This window comes from Candoia aspera, chromosome 8 (genome assembly GCF_035149785.1).
Source record: "Candoia aspera isolate rCanAsp1 chromosome 8, rCanAsp1.hap2, whole genome shotgun sequence".
In the NCBI taxonomy this organism is placed as follows: Eukaryota; Metazoa; Chordata; class Lepidosauria; order Squamata; family Boidae; genus Candoia; species Candoia aspera.
Window position 1 is genome coordinate 50311035 of NC_086160.1, and position 19662 is coordinate 50330696.

General features: G+C 36.4%; 1 protein-coding gene across 1 annotated transcript in view; it reads right to left on the reverse strand.

Annotated features, from left to right (window-relative positions):
* The window catches only part of SYNPO2 (synaptopodin 2), an 89650-nt gene extending 70585 nt beyond the window's left edge, over positions 1-19065 (reverse strand). The window contains exon 1 of the mRNA XM_063310153.1: positions 18851-19065. Coding sequence (XP_063166223.1) covers positions 18851-18955 — 105 coding nt within the window. The 5' untranslated portion in view covers positions 18956-19065. The remainder of the gene's footprint in view (positions 1-18850) is intronic.
* Between the last annotated feature and the right edge of the window lie 597 nt (positions 19066-19662).

Here is a 19662-nt window from a genome sequence, read left to right on the forward strand (position 1 = left end):
TAAAACAATTTGAAAGTTTCCTCCTTAAGAAAAAGGCTGCCTTCCAGTAATCTGGGGTCTGTTTTATTAAAATCCTATCTGAACTCTGTGTAGCTATGGTCCCTCCAATGAGTCATACAATAACAATTCCCAGTTTGTAGCCAGTTCTCCAGAGAGGCAGAAGAAAAACGGAGCTGCTTCCTTTTAAGGGAATCAGATCTGTTTGCTGTGATAACTTCTTTCCAGTCCTATTTGAAGACATTCTCCATAGCCTAAGAATTAACTGTTATAAAAAATACATTTATTTGGAAGGTATATACATATGAAAAATAGAGTTCTTTATTTAACAAATTTACTTTTCAATTTGTACATGCAATGACTTATATATGATTGCTTTGTATAAGAGGTTTTTTTCCCCCTTTGGTAAAATTAGGTTATTTAGAGATGTCTTAAGTTTTATATAAACCCATCTTGAGTTTATATAAGCATGCAATGTTGTTCTATAAAACTATATGACAAACTCTCTGCACTGACTGTATGAGCTTATTATTCATAGGCTGGATCCAAAGAGCTGTGAGTTGGAGGGAAAATAATTGCCAAGCACTATTCCATAGATGCCTGCAGAGGCTTTTTGCAATATTTACATACAATTATAATAACAGTTCTCATGGTTAATCTCTGCAAACAGCTTTAGACAGATAACATTTTCTAAAAATTTAGTTTTTGCCTTCTTTGCTGTTATGAACAGCATTACAGTTGCCAGTACATCACTTGAGCCAGCCCAATGTTTATACAGCTTCTACCATCAACTTTAGATATTAGGTATAGCTCCATCAACACTTGGATCAAGGTTATGGGGTTTTATTACAACTCCATGAAAATACAAGAACTTTTCCAGGATATGCACAAAGCCTTCAGGGAGAGTAAACATAGCTTCCAAGGAATGCTGAAACTATTGTCACTGACTTCCCAAATAAATAAATAATAAAACCCCACTTTTTTCAAAAGCCCCATACACTCTAAATAGAATTACAAGGTAAGGCAGCTGTAGTCCCCACACTATGGCCTTCTCAGAATGTTTCTGGGTTCTGATATAAAACACCCAATGAGACTAGAGATATTAATATAACTATTTCACTCGACTTTCTTTTGATTATTTAAAGGAGTAAGTAGCAACTTCTAACTTAATATGAACAGTGTCCCTACCAAGTTTGTTGTACAGCAGTTACAAAGCGTACTGTACTCCTTAATAAATCATACTGTCTTTTCCTTTTAATTTGTTGTTCCTTCAAAATCATCCTCTGAGCTATTATTTGCTGGCTTTATTTGGTGCTCCACACATGTTTATTTAGAGAATATACATTCTCTCTTTGTCCCAGGACTTTGAGGTGGTTGTCCTTCTTCCAATTTTAATTCACTAAAACAGTAGTGCCAGAGAAGAGAGAATGACTGGTTCAAGGTGACCCCATGAGTTTTCATGGGTGAGGGTGGAATTGAACTGGAACTTCCCCTTAAGCACTATAAACACCCTAGGTGCCAGTAGCTAATTCTTCTTGTGCTTCTCTTCAACCTTTTTCACTGCTGCTTTGATAAGTTGCAGAGGTCCACCAGATAGTGCTTGAAGAGGAACACCAGGGTGATGCTACCAAGGCTCTTCTTACAGCTTCATTGCTCACAAAAGAACTATATAACTGTTTCTAATTTGCCTGCCATGATCCCAGTGGGTGGGGGTATTTCCAGTTAATAGTCACCATTCATTTGGTTTTGGAATAGTTCCAATGAAAATAAAGAAGGTGCATTCACATCTAGGAAAACCAGAATGGCGCTGTTGGAAATCTCGATGCTGCAGAACCTCAAAATCCTCAAGCTGAGAGATATCTTCTTTTGTCCCATACTGGTTTTAATATTTATCACTCATTTCAGTATTTGCAATGAAAACATGCCATTTTTCTGTGTAAGTTTTCTTTAGTTTGAAATAATATAACACGTGGAATGATTAGTGCCTCTCCTCCTCCTCCTCCTCCTTTTGAAGCCTGAAATACTTTAAAAAGAGCCTGTCTGTCATGAGTAAGGATGGCGAGCAGGGGGCTCCCATCCAGACTGTTAAGTGCATGCGTAGCACTGAGGAATTGGGCAGCCATTCAAAGAGACACAGATCGGGACCGCCTTAACCTTTGGGGTTTATATGGCTGGGTTTTTCCCACGCTTCTTCAGTTTGTTAGGATTCCTGTTATGTACTAGCAATAAAGCATTAGAGACCAGTTCCTTGTCTCAGCGTGGTTCCTGGCTGTTAGGACATCAATCCTAACAAACTGAAGAAGCGTGGGAAAACCCCCGCCATATAAACCCCAAAGGTTAAGGCGGTCCCGATCTGTGTCTCTTTGAATGGCTGCCCAATTCCTCAGTGCTACGCATGTGCTTAACAGTCTGGATGGGAGCCCACTGCTCGCCATCCTTACTCATGACACTGTCACTGCCATAGGCTTCTATTACCTCATCTATTAGCAGTTTACATGAGGAGATGGGTAATAGTGTGTTAATATGTGTACAAAGTTACTAACTAGAGCAGGTGACTTCAATTATGTGCTTCTATCAATTAATGAACAGAAAATACAGTTCAAATAATATGGGCAAGTTAGATTTTTTTAAAGCTTCACTTCATCTGCAGCTTTTCTTAAAATGTTTACTTCATTTAATCTGGAAATCAGTTATGGCACTGTACTGGCTTATTCTGATCTTGGATCAGTCCTAACCTAATATCCCAGAGCCAGGACTATGTTATGTTAGACGTGGAGGTTTCCTCTGGTTTGGGGTGCCTCCATTTCTTAGGAGTGTTGTTTTGTAAAACTAGTGGCTGGGCAGCTCCTCTCACCTTCTTTGTCAAACAGAATTGTTGCTTCCACAAGCTAATTCTTGTCAAAGCAACCAGGAAGATTTCTCAGAGTAATATCTCTGTGTTCATTTTGGTTCATCACAGCAGGCAATTAACAAAAATGTCCATACCAAGGTAAAAAAAATGTTTCAATTTTCAATTTAAAATGGAGTCCTTGTTTAAATTTATTTTTATAGCTTTTAAATTAATAACAAAAAAGAAAAAAAACAAAACAGTGATAATACTGATGGAGATACATTCATTGTCATAGAGAGGAAAAAAACATAAAAAGTGCTTTACAATAAAGTGGAAGAAGTGCAACAAAAAAATAAATAAAATTATAGTATAATATGTCATTATAGCCACAACTGATTTACTAATTTACTAATCTAGTAAGATTTTACTAATGGAGATGGGGAAAATGGTAACTATGAAACAAAATAAAAACATATCTAATACAGTATTTCTCTTTAGATTTGAGAAAGGAGGTCAAATATACAAGAAGAATGAAACTCAATAGGAAATGACATTTGATCCATCTGCCCCTATTATATACATAATGTTACTTTTTCTTTCTTTAGAAATTCTTAGTAAAAGGAAACTAATCCAGAGGAAACGTCTGACGTTCATATTATATATTTATATTGGAAATTATGAAACAGTGTCTGACATTGGATACCCTTATTGGTTTTTCAGGACAGAAGTAAGGATAAGGTAAAGAAATATAGAGAAAAAGAAGCAAAGTAATAGTGGATCAAATTTCACCAATGCTGTGGGGTACATTTTTGATAACTGGTTTTGTCCATGGAAGCCTTTGATTTGATTGTTGTCCTTTGACAGTTAAATGGACTTTGTCAAGCTGCTATAACTCCTTTCAGATATTTGGAAGCCATAAGTGTTATCAATGAAAGCCAGAACTGTGACTGAAAGTTCACCCATAACCTCACCATCTTTTTTTCCTGCAGATTTGTACATCGACTTTGTCTGGTAGGTGGAATACATAATTTTAGAAAGACTTGTATATGTACTCAAATACATTACATAATGCAGTGCTTATGAGGAAATTTTGCCATTATTTCTTCTACTACATGAGTATTTTCCTTCCTGGGCAAAAATAAAAAGGTAAGGTAGAGCCAAGTCAGAGTTTCATCTTGGTCATGGAAGTTGTCTTCATTCTCACAAGGTTAATATTAGTGGCACTATCTGACATGATCATACTCACTGGAGTACATTATACCAAATCACTATAATCCTGAACACATTTACTAAGGCATATGTTTGACTTAACTACCCAAGTTCTTCTGGATCAGAAGCAGAGGGGAGTGGGATCAAAACAGAAAACATGGTAGTTGCAGCATCATCATTATATCCTTGCCCCTTTGTATGTTCGTGTGTGATACCAACTTGCAGATGCCCAAGGTATCAAGACTCAAAAGTCAGAGGCTTTGAGAATGAATGAATGAATGAATGAATGAATGAATGAATGAGAATTTAGGAATTCAAATGCATATTCTTCTGTGCTATCTCAGCTGCCACTGCTTACATTGCCATGTATTAGTCTCCTATCATTCTGGAACTATGAAATAAATTGATTGTAACAGAATTTTAATGGAACACATAGGCCATTTCAAGTATGATTCTTCAGAAGAATTATCTCTTCTGCCCCTGCACCTGCAAACATATATATTCCAGAACATTTCTGAATAAGCTATGGCTGTGACAGCATTATTTACTAAAGCTCATACTTGGGCAATAAACTAATTTTAAGCTATACAAATAAAATCTATCAATTTCCAATGTATGTTTATTGTAATAAAGCTATTGGTTGAAAAGTTCATGTTCAGAGTTAACCATGGCCTATGGTTCACTGGATAATATTTCCAAGTAAGAATTTAACCCATTATATCACTTATCTTTTTTAAATTACCAAGCTATATAATATAACATCATCTTAATTAATTAAATTCTTAGGAATAGTCCTTTCTAACACAGTCAACTGTAAAAGCTACAAAAAACAGTTCACCTTTCTCTATAAAACAGACTTTAAAGGGCTGGAAAGTCTTTAAACAAATGTCAGAAGTAATTACCACTGTAAATGATAGTAAAGTTAAGACGCATGCTGTTTCCTGTTTCCTTTATTATTCTGACCTGAAACTTACCTTTCCCTAGTGAATATGTATGGAATTATGTTAAAAAGAACTCTACCCCAAAGTTGTGTGTCTACAATGTCAGCTCTATATACAGTAATTCCATTCTTCTGATCTTTCCAATTTTTTATGAATAGTGCTGTCTCAAGCTTCCAGTTTCTATTTTTACTTTTCTTGATTACATGTTTGTTTAGCTCTGATTTTTGTAACTAAATAACTGTCAGAGTTTAGAACCACAGAGTTGGAAGTGACTTCAGAGATCCTATAATTCAGCTTGGTATAGCATCTGCTACAGCACTGAGGCTAGATGACCATTCAGCCTCTGTTTGAAGACGTCCAGTGAAAGTGAACATGGAATATTTCATTGCCCTCTAATATCTAGTTTCCTGTAGTTTCAATCCATTTGGTGCTGAACAAGTAATTCCCTTCACTGTCTGAAAACTATTATATCTTCCCTCAGTCTTCTTATCTGCAAATTAAATAGATCCATCTCGTTTAACTGTTCATCACAGGACTTAGTTTCTAATCCCCTATTTTATTAGCCCTATTCTGAATTTACTCCACTTTGTTCTTGTTCTTTTAGACTGCAGTGGCCAACATTGGACACACTATTCCAACTGGGGCCTGACCAAGGTAGACTAGAGTGAGACAATGAATTCCCTTGATTTGGATTGTATGCTGCATTTAATATATTTCAAACTAGTAGTGATGTAGTCACTGATGTACACATGAGTACTGATGGCGAGCTGGAAGGGGCCTCTATCCAGGGGGTAAAACGCATGCGTAGTACTGAGGAATTAAGCAGCCATTCAAAGAGACACAGATCAGACCCGCCTAAACTTTTGGGGTTTATCTGTCTGGGTTTTCCCACGCTTCTTCAGTTTGTTAGGATTCTGTCTTATGTAGCAGTAATAAACACTAGAGACCTACTCCTCATCTCAGCGTGATTTCTGACTGTTAGGACAAGTAGAATATGCACATTCCTGAATTCAAATTTGCTAAAGTAACATAAATGTTGAGAAGAGAATATTCACTGGGAGAAAGAATAGCCTTTCTTCCATACTGACAAATTCATTCTTCTTCTTTCTCTCCCCTGTCTCCATGAATAGTATTATTTATGATTCTACACATCTGTTTAAGAAAATGAAAACAAAGCAAAGCAAAACTGATGTAGGGGAATATATTTACAGATCATGCAGGGAAACCATTCCTTCTGATTTTCCATTAGACATTCTCTGATCTAGCATTGAAATTAAGAATTTAGATATATTTCACTTTCTTTTATTGCCTCGTGTTGTTAATTTCTTTGGCTTGTTAATTCCTACTCCTTTTTTGTGCTCTGCATTATGTTACTTATACCAACATGGTATATATGTATGTAAGTAAACAAAACATTGTGATGGATATACCTAAAAGGTTGCTTATAATAACCTGTGTTACACATGTGCTATTTTATTATGAAATTCAAGGTCGCTTAAAAAATGGTCAAGCATGGTCAAATATTATTTCATACTCCATTTGTCCCATGTTTATTTAGGTCTTGCTTCAAACAAGTTATAAGGACAATTGTGGGTTTATCTCATCATTACCTTGTTATGTAGCACACAATGTATTTCTATCCTGCACTCTTGTTTATAGGCTAGATGCCTAATAACTATTCTACAAATACAGATGCTTCATATAACTTCATATTGTTTTTATAATTTGACAACGATTTAGCGAAGCTGCTTATATTTTCTTAGCACAATCCTGCTATAATTTCAATCTTTCTTTCTTTCTTCCAGGCTGGCCCAGTAACAATCCTGAAATCCAAGTATTTTGGTCTAATTTAAACAGTTTACTGAAATGTATTTTAGTTTCCTGAATGGTACCACCAGTATGTTTTTGTTCATTGTGATCAGTGGAACTTTTTCTAGGCCAGCTAGCCAATCAAAAGCTGATGAAAACAGCAAGTGAGGGGCAAACAAGAGATGCATGCAATATATCTTGGTTCTCAGTGAATATTTCAGTTCTGTACTGTATTTGTTCATGTAATTTTTTAAAAAGGATATGATAGGCTTCCCAGAATCTTGAACTCAATATCAGGTGCATTCATTCTAGTAAAGATTTTGTGCATCACTTCACATTAAAAAATGTTGTAATTCTTTCACTCAGAGCGGTTTTAACCATTATTGCAAAAGTGGAAGGATTGTTACATTTCCTACTGAAGAGGAATTCAAGGCTGAATTTCAGATCAATCTTTTAGTCAAAACTGTTCCCACAAGATGCTAAAAAACCACACAAGCCAGCCTGTGGGCAATCTGTTCAGGTTTTTTGCCTGTGGGCAATCTGGTCAGGTTTTTTGCCTATTGTTGAAAATTAATAGTTAAACACTGAGTATTTGAACAGTCAAGACTGCTACTGGAAAATTTTCTCTAATACAGATAATTCATCTCAGGATTTTACAATGCAACTGTTATGTAATATCACCATTAAAGGAATATTTTAATAAGAATTCACATTCAAAGTTTAACCACCAATTATATGCAAATGGAAGCTGTGGTCTGAACAAATTGAAGCTAGAATAGAATTCCATTGGGCACTTTGTCAACTTCTCAGAGTAGTTCTATTATGGAAAATAAATCACAATCCTGATTTTTTAAAGTTACCCTAGTTTATTCATTAAAATATAGAATGATTGCAGCTTGATTAATGCATTTATTTCATATAATACATATTTAAAATGAATATTTGTACCAATCTTCCAAACTTTTCTGGTGTAATCTTTTTACAAGCAGCTACAGAGAAGACTACATTAAATGTTGCTTAGTTAGTTGCTAGTATTTTACTTTCATTGTCGAGGTATTAGTCTTTTCTTTCTAAATAATTTTCTATGTGCTTTAACTGAATCAGTTAAACTGGCCACCAGTCTTTGAAGCCAATAATAAACAAATCATGAAAACATACTGTACACCCATGGTTTCATTTCACTTCAGTGTTTCCAAACACAAATGCTTATCTGCAAACACTAACTCTGACACTACTGTTTACATTAAGGATGTACAATTTCTGGTAGCTCTAGAAATGCACCATTCTTTACACAGAATTTCAAGGGCTGTATGCTATAAGTGGGGCAGGATGAAGACTTTAAGTGGACCCAATGTTAAGGTTTATATTATCCATTTTGCTCCTGAAAATTTCCCCCATCCCCCCAAATTCAAAAAAAGATCATTCTTTTTTGTCTTACTCTGGAGCCACAAAAGGCTGCATGTGATTCATTGTGCACCTGCCTTGAATGAATATATAAATGTGCTATGAATCACACACAAAGAAAGTGGAGATATCTCTCATTCCAAAATGCACATAGAACAGACCAGGTAAAGAGAACTTGGAACAACATGAAAAACCCAATAGGAGGAAAAAAGGGCAATGCCAACATAGATAATATTGGGATGATTATGAAAATAATGAAACCCACAAATTAATTCTTTTAGATGTTTTCTAATATACCACAGCATAGATGCAATTATTTTAAGTGTGGAGCCTGGAAAACCAATACCCCTTTTTGACAGCTGTCTTAGCATACTGACAGTAAAAAAAAGTTACTTTACTTACTAAGTAAGCACATAATGATGGTTAAGGACTATAAATTACTATGCAGTTGATACATCCAATAAGGTTTATGTCTTATATCAGTAATATGTTATACTGATCTTATAATGCATGTAAAATATTTGCAAAAATCTGATTCAAAGAAATGTGTCAACACAAAATAACACAGATTTTATCAGGAAACGTGTAAAACACACTATACAGCTGTTGAAAATGTCAGACAGAAGTCATCTTAAAATAATGCCAGATTTCATCATATTTCGCAAATTAGGAGACATTTCCATATGATTTTTAATTATATATTTCATGGCATAAATTTTTATGGACTGATTACTTTACTTTTTTGTCTTGACTGTTCACCAAGGAAATGGTTCTCTTTCCTCCAATAACATTATATTTTCAAGGTTATAACAATCTTATGGAATAAAAAGGAACATTTATTATAAGAATGTTGAGAACATGGGATGAGCACTCTCAAAAATTTGCTATCATGGAAAGAAGGTTATCGGTTCAAAATGGCTGTTATTTTGGGGATGCTCCATTACAAAGCATCATTTACCAAAAGACAAACTGGTAAGGTAGCTCTATGCAAAAATTTCTGTGTCCTCCCTCCAGTGTTAGCATATAAGAAGAGCCCTGATGGTTAAAGCAAATGGCCCTTATAGTCCAGCATTCTTTTCACACAATGGTCAGGAAGTTATATTCAGAAAGCTCATAAACATGGGTAAGAGGAGGATAGTCCTTTTCCATATTGCTTCCATTATTCTACCCATGATACTTGAAATACTAAACAGTTATCAAGGTTAGTAGCCATAGATAGCCTAACCTTTCATAAGCAGTAGTTAAAGTGGTAGTCATCACCAACATTGGATGGCAGCCAATTCCACAGTCAGCTATACTTTGTGAAGAAGTGGTTCTGTTTTTTATTGGTCCTGACTCTTCTCAGAAGTAGAACTTTATCCCTGTAACATCGTGAAGGCAGAAAAACTTCTCTAACCCATTTCCCATATCATACTTTCATATATTCATGTTTTCCTTACCATGTTTCCCAGGAGTTTCCTTTGTCTATTATCTGAGAAGTCACCCTCATTTTAAATTCTTGTGAATACAGGTGCTTTCAACCATGCCAGCTTTTTATATAAAGATGTTTGACGTAACTAATTAAACAAATTAAATACTGATATCAATCCAATATTAAGCTTGGTGGGCACTTTTGTCTGTCTGTCTATCTATCTATCATCTATCTATCTATCTATCTATCTATCTATCTATCTATCTATCTATATCATGTCTGTCTGTCTGTCTGTCTGTCTATCCACACTTACATGTAGAGCGGGGGAGAGAGATAGAGAAAATAAAACCCATCTAGTCCTATTGTTGGAAAGCATTCTCTTAGAGGGTAGGCAAAACTATCACAGGCTCCTGTTCCAATCACAGGATATATTGAAGTTAAAATTCTGTATTGTTTGGCAATGAAAGTGACTGAAACAGTCTTTTTATTTGCCAGCTTTAACTCTGGCTGCAATTACACTTCCCCAGACAGAGTTTGTGCATAATCTGGGGTCCTCCTGGACACACAGCTCAATATTGCAGCTGTGGTTTTTTGTTTTTTTTTAATTGTATGGCATAGCAGTTCAGTGTTCATGTTGCTTTTTCTTGCTGGGAAATCCTTGTGAGGTCCAGCAGCCAGATGTGTAGACTATTTAGCTGTGACAAGTCTGTGGTCAGGAGAGCCTTTACACAAATATATCTTGGGTACCACTTGCACCCATTCCTAGATTAGAAGGCTCATGCATTAGTCACATCCCAATTGGGCTACTTCAATGAGCTCTACTTGGAGCTGCCCTTTAAGGGCATTCAGAAGCTTCAGCTGATCCAGAATGCAGGGCCATGGGCAGTGATGGGTGCTTTGGGATACACCCACATAACACCACCACTATGTGAACTGCACTGGCTTACAGTAGGCTTCCAGGTGCAGTTCAAGGTGCTGGTCATCACCTTTAAAGCCCTATGTGACATGGAGCCAGGTTTTTTGCAGGACCACCAATTCCTGGTGGTTTCTGCCTGCCTTACTACGTCTGGCAGCATGGGCACAAGCCAGATTCCCTTAGTGAAACAGTGTCACCTGATGAGGCCTAGTAGTGTGCCTTCTCTGTCATGGCACCTGCCTTCTGGAGCAGCCTCCCTGCAGAGATATGGATCATCTCAGCCTTATTGACTTCAGGAACACAGTGAAGATCTGGCTTTTCACCCAGGCACTGCAGCCAGGAAGTTAATGGTTGTGTTTGTTCTATGGGCAGGAACTTTTCATGGGGCTTTGACTTGGTCTTTCCATTTTTTTTTGTTTTTTGTTTTAATGGATTGATCGCTGTATTTACCTTTTTATTCTTGTTTGCTGCCCAGAGTCTCCTTTGGTACAGGGGCAGCCATATACATTTGTTTGATAAACGAACAAATAAATAAAGATTTTGAAGTCACAAATACTATCTGGAATCCAATTTTATAGGAACTAAAAAAACATAATGGTTCAGTTAAAATGTTTGTATCAGCCAAGTTGTATTTAATGGAAGATAAAATATACAGTGAACCCATTTATTAAAATGGGACCTCTGTACATGTCTGCATGTGAACAGTTGATTTTCTGATGGGACAGAACAAGAATCCTGCCGTTCAAATCTGTAGACATATTTACTGTGAAAAATGAACTCTAGCATTGTCTTGTGAATATGAAAAGTTTGTAATGGTGCTATGTTTTCCTTTTTAAATGATTAGGAAATCCATATTCTCATCACCTCACCTCTGTGGAATACAAATATATTATTTCTTTGGTGTACCATATCGTTAATCTGTCCAACTTACTGTCCAGTGCCCAATCCACATATATATTGATATATAAATCTAGCTGGGCTATCAAATAATCTCATATAATGCTGCTTTGTCCTGGAATTGCAGATTTAGAACTCAAATAAAGTTCTGTTTCATACTCATATATCATCCCATAATGCTGAGGGAGCATGTAAGATTCTAACATTTTTCCTGGGTTGATCATATGGATATTTCCCATATGACCTGCATAATTCAAGATATCAAAACATAGGTTACACGTGATCAGTCATAGACCTCAGGAGAGCCATGAAGGAAAGTCCTTCACAGTTTTTTGTTGGATGAGTTTTTTCAAGTCTACAATAAAGTACTCTGCATGTTAAATAGCCCACATTAGTTATAAATACCTATCATCCTTAAGACAGCCTCTTATGGTCTTAATAGTTTTAAATATTGAATTGCCAAAAACAATGAAAATAAAGTTCTTTTAGTAACTGAAAGCAAAAAGTGATGAGAATCATCAACATCTGTGCCAAAATAAAAATGTCAAAGCAATGGATTGGATCCAATTTAGCATCCTTAGAGTAGGTATATTGAAATTAATGGCTCTTAGAAGAGTCATAGTTAACTGAAGTCCAATTGATTTCAGTGGTTTTATTCTAAGTCTGGATCAAACTCAGTAGTTTTTTCTTCTTTTTCATATCTAACAAACTTTGGAGGATCTTTCTGCAAAAGCTGTTATTGATAGTTTCTTCCTGGTGTGGCTTATATGTCATGATATCATTATGAAAGCAACAAGTTCAGAAGTTCACACCATGTGTTCAGATCTGCCTTATTCCTATTGTATAATCTTTGGTTCACAAGATTGTAACAAACTGAAAATACTTGGCAAAAATATTCAGACAGGAAATGTTATACTAAAACACAAGAAATTTAACTCATACACTCCCTTTATTCCCTCTTGTATCCTTTAGCAGAATCCAGTAGACACTCAACAAGAATTAGACTTCAAATCTGTAAACCTAGCTCAGATTAATCTGGTCTAAATAAGGTCTGCAAAATGGGCAAAAAAAAGGTTTATATCTATTTGGAATTATTATTATTATTATTATTATTATTATTATTATTATTATTCAGTCCCAACAACTGCATGATACCTTATCAGGACAATGTTGCATATATATATAAAATTATGGAATGCCTACCTATTTTTAAAGATGTGACCCTCTCTCTCTCACACGCACATACACACACACACACACACACACAGAAAACCCTTCAGTTTAAGGTAAGAATATATTTCAATTTCCCTGATTTTTTAAAAACCCAGCAAATGGGAATGTAAGATCTAAATTCTATATTCTAAACCACATAAGCATTAAATACTTTTTGGTCTTATATATTATATTGACTTTATAAATGGCAAGCATAGACTCACATTCATATTTCAGATCAACCCTCGGTTGGGAACAGCCTCTATGCAGATACATATATGACTGCACTGAAAGAATGGTGGTTACCATTTGCAACCTTTCCTGCCAGCTTCCCCAGAAAGTCAATGGCAGGAAGATTCCAAGTCACTGTGGTAAGTCTCCTCCACCCATGCACTCTCTCACAGCCCCTCTGCGCTTGCGCCACATCAGTCCCTCTACCGGTACCTCTCAAGCAGCTCCACATCCCCTCTCTGACCCACATGGCGCCTCTTGTGCACCATTGTGCACCCTCCCCATACTGCTCCATGCCTCTCATGCACTTTACCCAACCCGCATCATGCCTCTCATGCACTCCCTTGCACCCTTGTGCATCCCCTTGTGCACCCTCCCCCACCTGGCAGCAGTCACTTACCTGCCTGCTGGCCTGGGACTTGCAGCTTTCTGCCGGCTTCCTCACTGACTTTAGTTGTGGGAAGCCAGCAGGAAGTTGCCTTGCCTAACGACCATGGGATTCAGTTAACAATGGCAACCAGGACTGCAGGGATTGCCTTTGCTCAGTGTCGCAGTTGCGCTTTACAACTGCATCACTCAGCGATGGAAATTCCGGTCCCAATTGTAATTCCCCATTGTTGTAAGTCAATGATTACCTGTATACCCATACATAGCACATGCATAGACTGTCTATTTTTTATTTTATTTTATTTATCACATTTCTTCACCACTCAGAGTCATTTGTTGAGATGGGCAGTGAAGAAATGTGATATATAATTAATATAATATAATATAATATAATATAATATAATATAATATAATAAGACACTTTAACACTGCTTTCAGAAATAGTTTGAATATTCAGTCTTAGGTTATGTTCAACTGAGAAGTCTATGTGGGGGGAAAAGCAGAAATTAGTGTGTATTCAGTCCTTAAATCATAGGTCAGCAACGTTTTAGGCTGCAGGTGCCATTGTGATTGATCACATGATGGCCTAGGCACCCATCAAAAATCAATTTATGTGCCCTGTAACACTGCCTACATTTTGAGATATTTTAACCTTTTCATGTAAGATCTCAACGCAATTTCAGTGATATAAATATTTTAATAACTGTGATGCTTTCTGTGTGTTCCTGTTAATTCTATTTAGTCTGGAAACTTTGGTCAGTCAATTAGTAAGAGACTGCAAACCATGTGTGCTATAAGGATTGCACTGGCTATCATATCTGATGAAATACAACATGCTTATTTTTAAGGCAAAAGCTCTAAGTGGCTTGGCTATATATGTTACATGAGAAAGAAAAAGGGTTTATCTGTATGAATCTCCCACTCATTCAGATCATTTCAAGAGGTTTCTGAGATTTTGCTTTGTAGCAACTGGATACCGAACCAGCTATCCCTGGCCTCTGGAATGCACTCCTTGTGAAACTGAAGGAAAGATCTTCTGTGTTAGTATTTTAAAAAGTCAGCTCTAAAGCATGGATCTTTTTAGAAAACCAAACCAGGTGTTTATATGTTCATTATTTTAATCTAACATTTAACAGTTGGTTATTTTAATATTTGTATTCACTTGGCTTTATGTTTTTATTGTACATCATTATAAAACAATATGGCAGTGGTGTAAATTTCTATTTAGAAATCAATAAAAATAGATAAAAATGGGTGGACACATTCTGGAGATCTGGCAGACTTCTGGGAGCTCACCAGGACTGCATTTCTGAGCCCTTCCTTAAGTCCAACGGGTAATCTACAGATGTTATCAAGCAGGATAATGAGATAATCATTTGCCACACAAAGTACATAAAATCAACAGGGAAATATAATTCTTTTCACTCAGATCAGTTGCATCCATCATGTTATACTGAGCAGCCTTTTCCAAACTAGTACTCATTATATATTTTTGGACCGCACCTCGCAGAATTCCCAGATGGCATGATTGGCTGGTACAGGGATTAACAGTGCAATGCTATGTGGATCTACTTCAAAATAAGTCCCTTTGTATGAAAAGACCTAATTTTGTATATGTTGTATACAAAACTGTAGGTCAGACTTCTCATAAGGAACCCCACTGAAGTGACTGGATTATAAAGAAAAAGCTGTGATGGAAAATCTGTGATGAAGGGAGACAAGTCCAGACAGATTAAAGATGTACACTTAGAAAACCATGAAACTGGTTTGTTCTTTTTTTAAAAAGCTGCATAAATGTCATGGGACAGACTATGCTTACTCCTATATAAATTTGCCATTCTTTATGATAATCAGCCAGCTATCTTTTGTGTGACTACTTTGGCCAGAAAAAGAAAGATCCTTTTTCTGGCCAAAGGAATAGGAGTTTTTCAATACTGGTACTTCAACACTGAAAAACTGTACCTTTTTCATTTCCGTGGTCAAGAATTTTGATCCTTGATCCTACATATAGTCTTTATATGTAGAAGTTATATATATGGGGGCTCTTACAGACATAATAAATAACTGGGTTCACACATTACAATATCACTACCATTATGTAGTTTGTTTGATTTTAGTTTAATATGATTATGTGAAGACAGCTATAAAACGATGGTATATCACTTAGTTCAGTGCATGAATTCAGTGAGTTAGGACCTATAAAACAAATTATGTATAAAAGGAAGCATAACTTTCTACTGTGTAAATCCAGCCAGTAGAAATTGAATCCAGCACAACTGGAAAACCATGTGAAAGCATCTAAGCAGATTAGTCAGAATCCCACTGGACTGGCAGGTTCTTAAGTATACATTCATAGGCAATGTCTTATACAAATCAAAGACAGAAACAAGCTTTGGGGGTCACATTCCCAAAACAAATGGAGAGTACTCCCATAAATCTAAGTTTAAAAAGTGCAGAGCAAAACACATAGAAGTAGTTCAAGAAGTTTTCAATACCAGCCATGCCTGAGACCCCAGATCTTTTTCAGACAGCATAGATGGCCAAGCAGGATGCTTAGAAGATCTGCTGAGTCACCAGTTCTCTTGGGAAATTTAGATAAGAGAGCATGCTGGAGATTTGGCAGCTCTCCTTCTCACACAGGCCAACAGTGTGCTGGGAAAGATTCTAAGCAGATGCAGTCCCATGACTGTCATGAATAGTTCTGTGAGGGGTTGTTTCAAAACTTGCTATCTTTAAAAAAAAAAAAGGGAAACATCTCGTTTCAGTGTTTTTCAACCATGTACAAGTAAATAGACTATAGTAAGTAATGTAACATGTTAAGCAGAAGGAAAATTACTTGAACAGGCATTAGACTGCATTCTACACTTATCAAAAGCAGCTACTTTATTTTGCTTTTTGCTCTTTGCTTTTGCAACTATTCCTCCAAAAATTACAGTCTTGAGGTATTTTACAGACTGACACAAAATAATAATTACATACATTTTCATGGATTAGGATTCACTTTATCCCAAACTTTATGCCTCCATTTTCCCTTCAAACCACCACCATGGATAAGCACTGAAGCATTCATTTCAGTATAGCTTGTTCAGAAGACTTATCAAAAAGACCTTGAATATCATCAGATTGCTGAATAAGCAGTTATTCATTTGGAAGAATCATAATTAATACTTCAGGCAGAAAATGATTGTATATCAGTTATAACTAACTCAGATCAGTGACTGGCAATATGTCTGGAGTTGCTGTACATGGTTTTTACTCCAATTTTCTATTTGTGATCTGCAGTCCTTTAACTAATCCTCTGTTCCACACATTTGATTAAATAATTGTTTCTCAACCTCAGCAACTTTAAGATGTGTAGACTTACAGCTGGCTGGGGAATTCTAGGAGTTGAAGTCCACATATCCTAAAGTTGCTGAGGTTGAGAAACACTGGACTAAATTAATCCTTTCCTACCCATCAGCCTGTTGTGGATCTGGGGGCAGCTCTCCTGCAAATCCTATTGATGGTTTGTCCGAAATGATTATTAGGGTGATTGCTTTTTTAAGGCATTACATGATTTCATGGAGTCAGTGTGATGAATGGTTATGAAGTTCTATTAGGACTAGGAGACCCCAACTTCAAGTCTACCCTCAGTAACAAAAGTTCACTGGGTAACTTTGGACCAGTCACTCTTTCTTAGCTTGCATACCACATGTGGTTATTCTTGTGCAGACAAAACTGGAAGAAGGAATGCTATATGTATAGTATGGAACTCCTGGAGGAAAGGTGGAATATCACTGAACAATCAATCAAAACAAGAGAGGGCTAGCAAAAGAAGCTGAAGTGAGAGTTAAAAAGAACTTCCATATGCAGAGGCAGAATATCACTGAAAACCACATGCAAACGAAGAGCAAAAATGATGGCCAACTCTTTTATCTCCTGCTGGACTAGAAAGATTTGGTTTGAGTCAGCAGGGTAGTTTTATGTTTACAGTGATATCTACTAAGGAAGAAGCAACCATCCCTACCCTTTACATAGTATGAATTAATACGAATATAGTTTCCACTCTTATAAGAATGCGTTATTGAGATTCCTTGTAAGGATCCTTGTTGAAGGATACACTGCCTTTGTATTTTTATCCATCCATTTTTATCTGAGCGAGCGATGTCTTTCAATACTTTGAATGCAGGCCATTAGCTTTACATTGTATTTGCCCTACAACCGTTTTTGTTCTGTTAATTTCTATAGTGTACTTTCATGTGTCACTAGGTGGCAGAATTCCATTATCACAGTTGTGTTCAAACTATAGCTGCATGCAAAATAGAAAGCTCCTTTTTTGTTGTTGTTCCAAAAGAAAATTTACTTGCAGAGCACAAAATACTTAATGATAACATTCTCTTGATATTAGTACACTGGTTTCATTAACCACTTATTGTCAATGTTTCAAAAGAATTTGCTATTGGTTTTTGAAGACAGAGGAAGAACGTGAAAGACACTGGTCCTTGACTGAAAGAAGGTAACTGCTATAAACTTTTATTTTCAATATTTTCATACATTTGAAAAATGAACTGTCATGAAATGGTTCAACAAAATATTACAGTGAACTCTGGCAGTCCTCCAATCACTATAATACATCATATTCATGAATCAGTGAAAAGACAATGAAAAGTCTCCTTATTCCCTATTTGTTTCTTAATGAAAGCAAGCTGTGTAGTAAAAGAAAATTTCCCTGAATCAAAGTGTCTGAATCCTTATATATGCACAGGATACTGTCTTACAGCATGATCTTTTGCTTGAATAGGGAGGACTATGTCCTGGTGAATTTTTACTTGGTAACTATGCAAAACGTTGGGCTGCTTGTATTTTAACTCCCAAGTTAACAGGTTATGATTTATGTTTTATGTAGAATGATCATGAATTATGACTTAGACTTGATACATTCAATGCTAGTCACACCTCCATAGTTTTGCAAATGTTCAATTTTAAAAAGCTAAAATCTTCATTCAAATCTGTTAAAGATTTCAGAGCAATTAGTTAAAATTCTCATATGATCCTTGTTCATCTGTAAAAGACATACCTTGTAAAAGACATTATCTCATCAAGGGTATTTTAAAATGGTCAATTTGCATAATATAAGACAATAGCCTCATGACTGAGTTGTCCAGACTAAGTGAAAGGTTAGGTGCAATTTTTTCCTCGCAGCCATGCATTTATTTCTTTGCCAAGACTGGAAGAAAAAGTATCACAAATCTCTCATCAAATGAGGAGCTGCTCACTCAGACCCTAGTGCTTACTGTGGATGGTTCTTTCAGCGCCATTCAGCAAGTTCAACAGGAGCTAAAAGTAATCAACATTTCAGAAGACATATTTATGGGTGGGGAATCTCTTTGTACTTTCAAAGGGATCAAGGTAAGGAAGTTTTAAAACGTTAGTTTTCTTAAAATGTGTATTTGATAATACATTTGGGAGCATCTCTTAAGTATTCCCCAGGACTTTAAAATCCAAGGGAAGTGTGCTAACTATCAAATCATACTATACATAGCTTTTATTTCCTTCTCTCTATAAATAGACACATAAGCATACATACACTGATAAAAACAGGAATGAGACTTCTCTTATTTTCTTACCTTGGCAATCTGCAAAGGCTGCTTTTCTTCCTTGCCACCTTGAAGTCTAAAACCCCAAGGTGCCCCTCCAGCCATAGTGATGCAAATATAATCCTGTATACCCATTTTCTTTCTGGGAAAATCAGGCAGTGTTCATTGAAAAAAAGTATTTTGAAAAAATCCTGCAGCTGTAGATTTTCAACTGGACTTTGCCTTCTAGATGGTGTCAGAGAGGAGGCAGAATCACTGCTGTTGGCACTGCCTGTGCTCTGCACTTGGTTAACACAGTCATGTACTGAGAGCAAGAAAGTGATCCCAGTCCAAGGGACCAGCCCACTTTTTCGTCAGATTTGCTGTGCTCAGCCCACCTTCGTGGTAATGTCAGGGGAACACAAATGAAAAGCACTCGGCTGTAAGGCAAAAAAGGCTATATTTAAATCTAAGAGCATTTGCCTGTGACAGCTAAATCAAAACAGCCAGGTCAAAGGACTTGTTAATCTCCCAGCAATGATTTAAGACAGTGCGTTTACTTTTGTAAGTGGTACCAGACTTGTTCAGTTACAGTTGTAGCACGTTTTGTATTCGAATAACCCAAACAAAGTGTAGGAGGGGAAGAGAAAGGGTTGTCTTCATCGCATTTTTCATCAGACACTAACCTGAAGCATCCCACTGAGAATTACCCACAGACCCGCTGTGATAGGATGTTTACAATTATCAAATGATGGCCTGGGTTTTTAACATGTGCCTGGTTCTTCCTAGTATAAATTTTCCAGTGACTGGGTTCACACCCCATGCTAAGCCATGGTATGTTTAAGCTATTGGCTGGTTTTGAA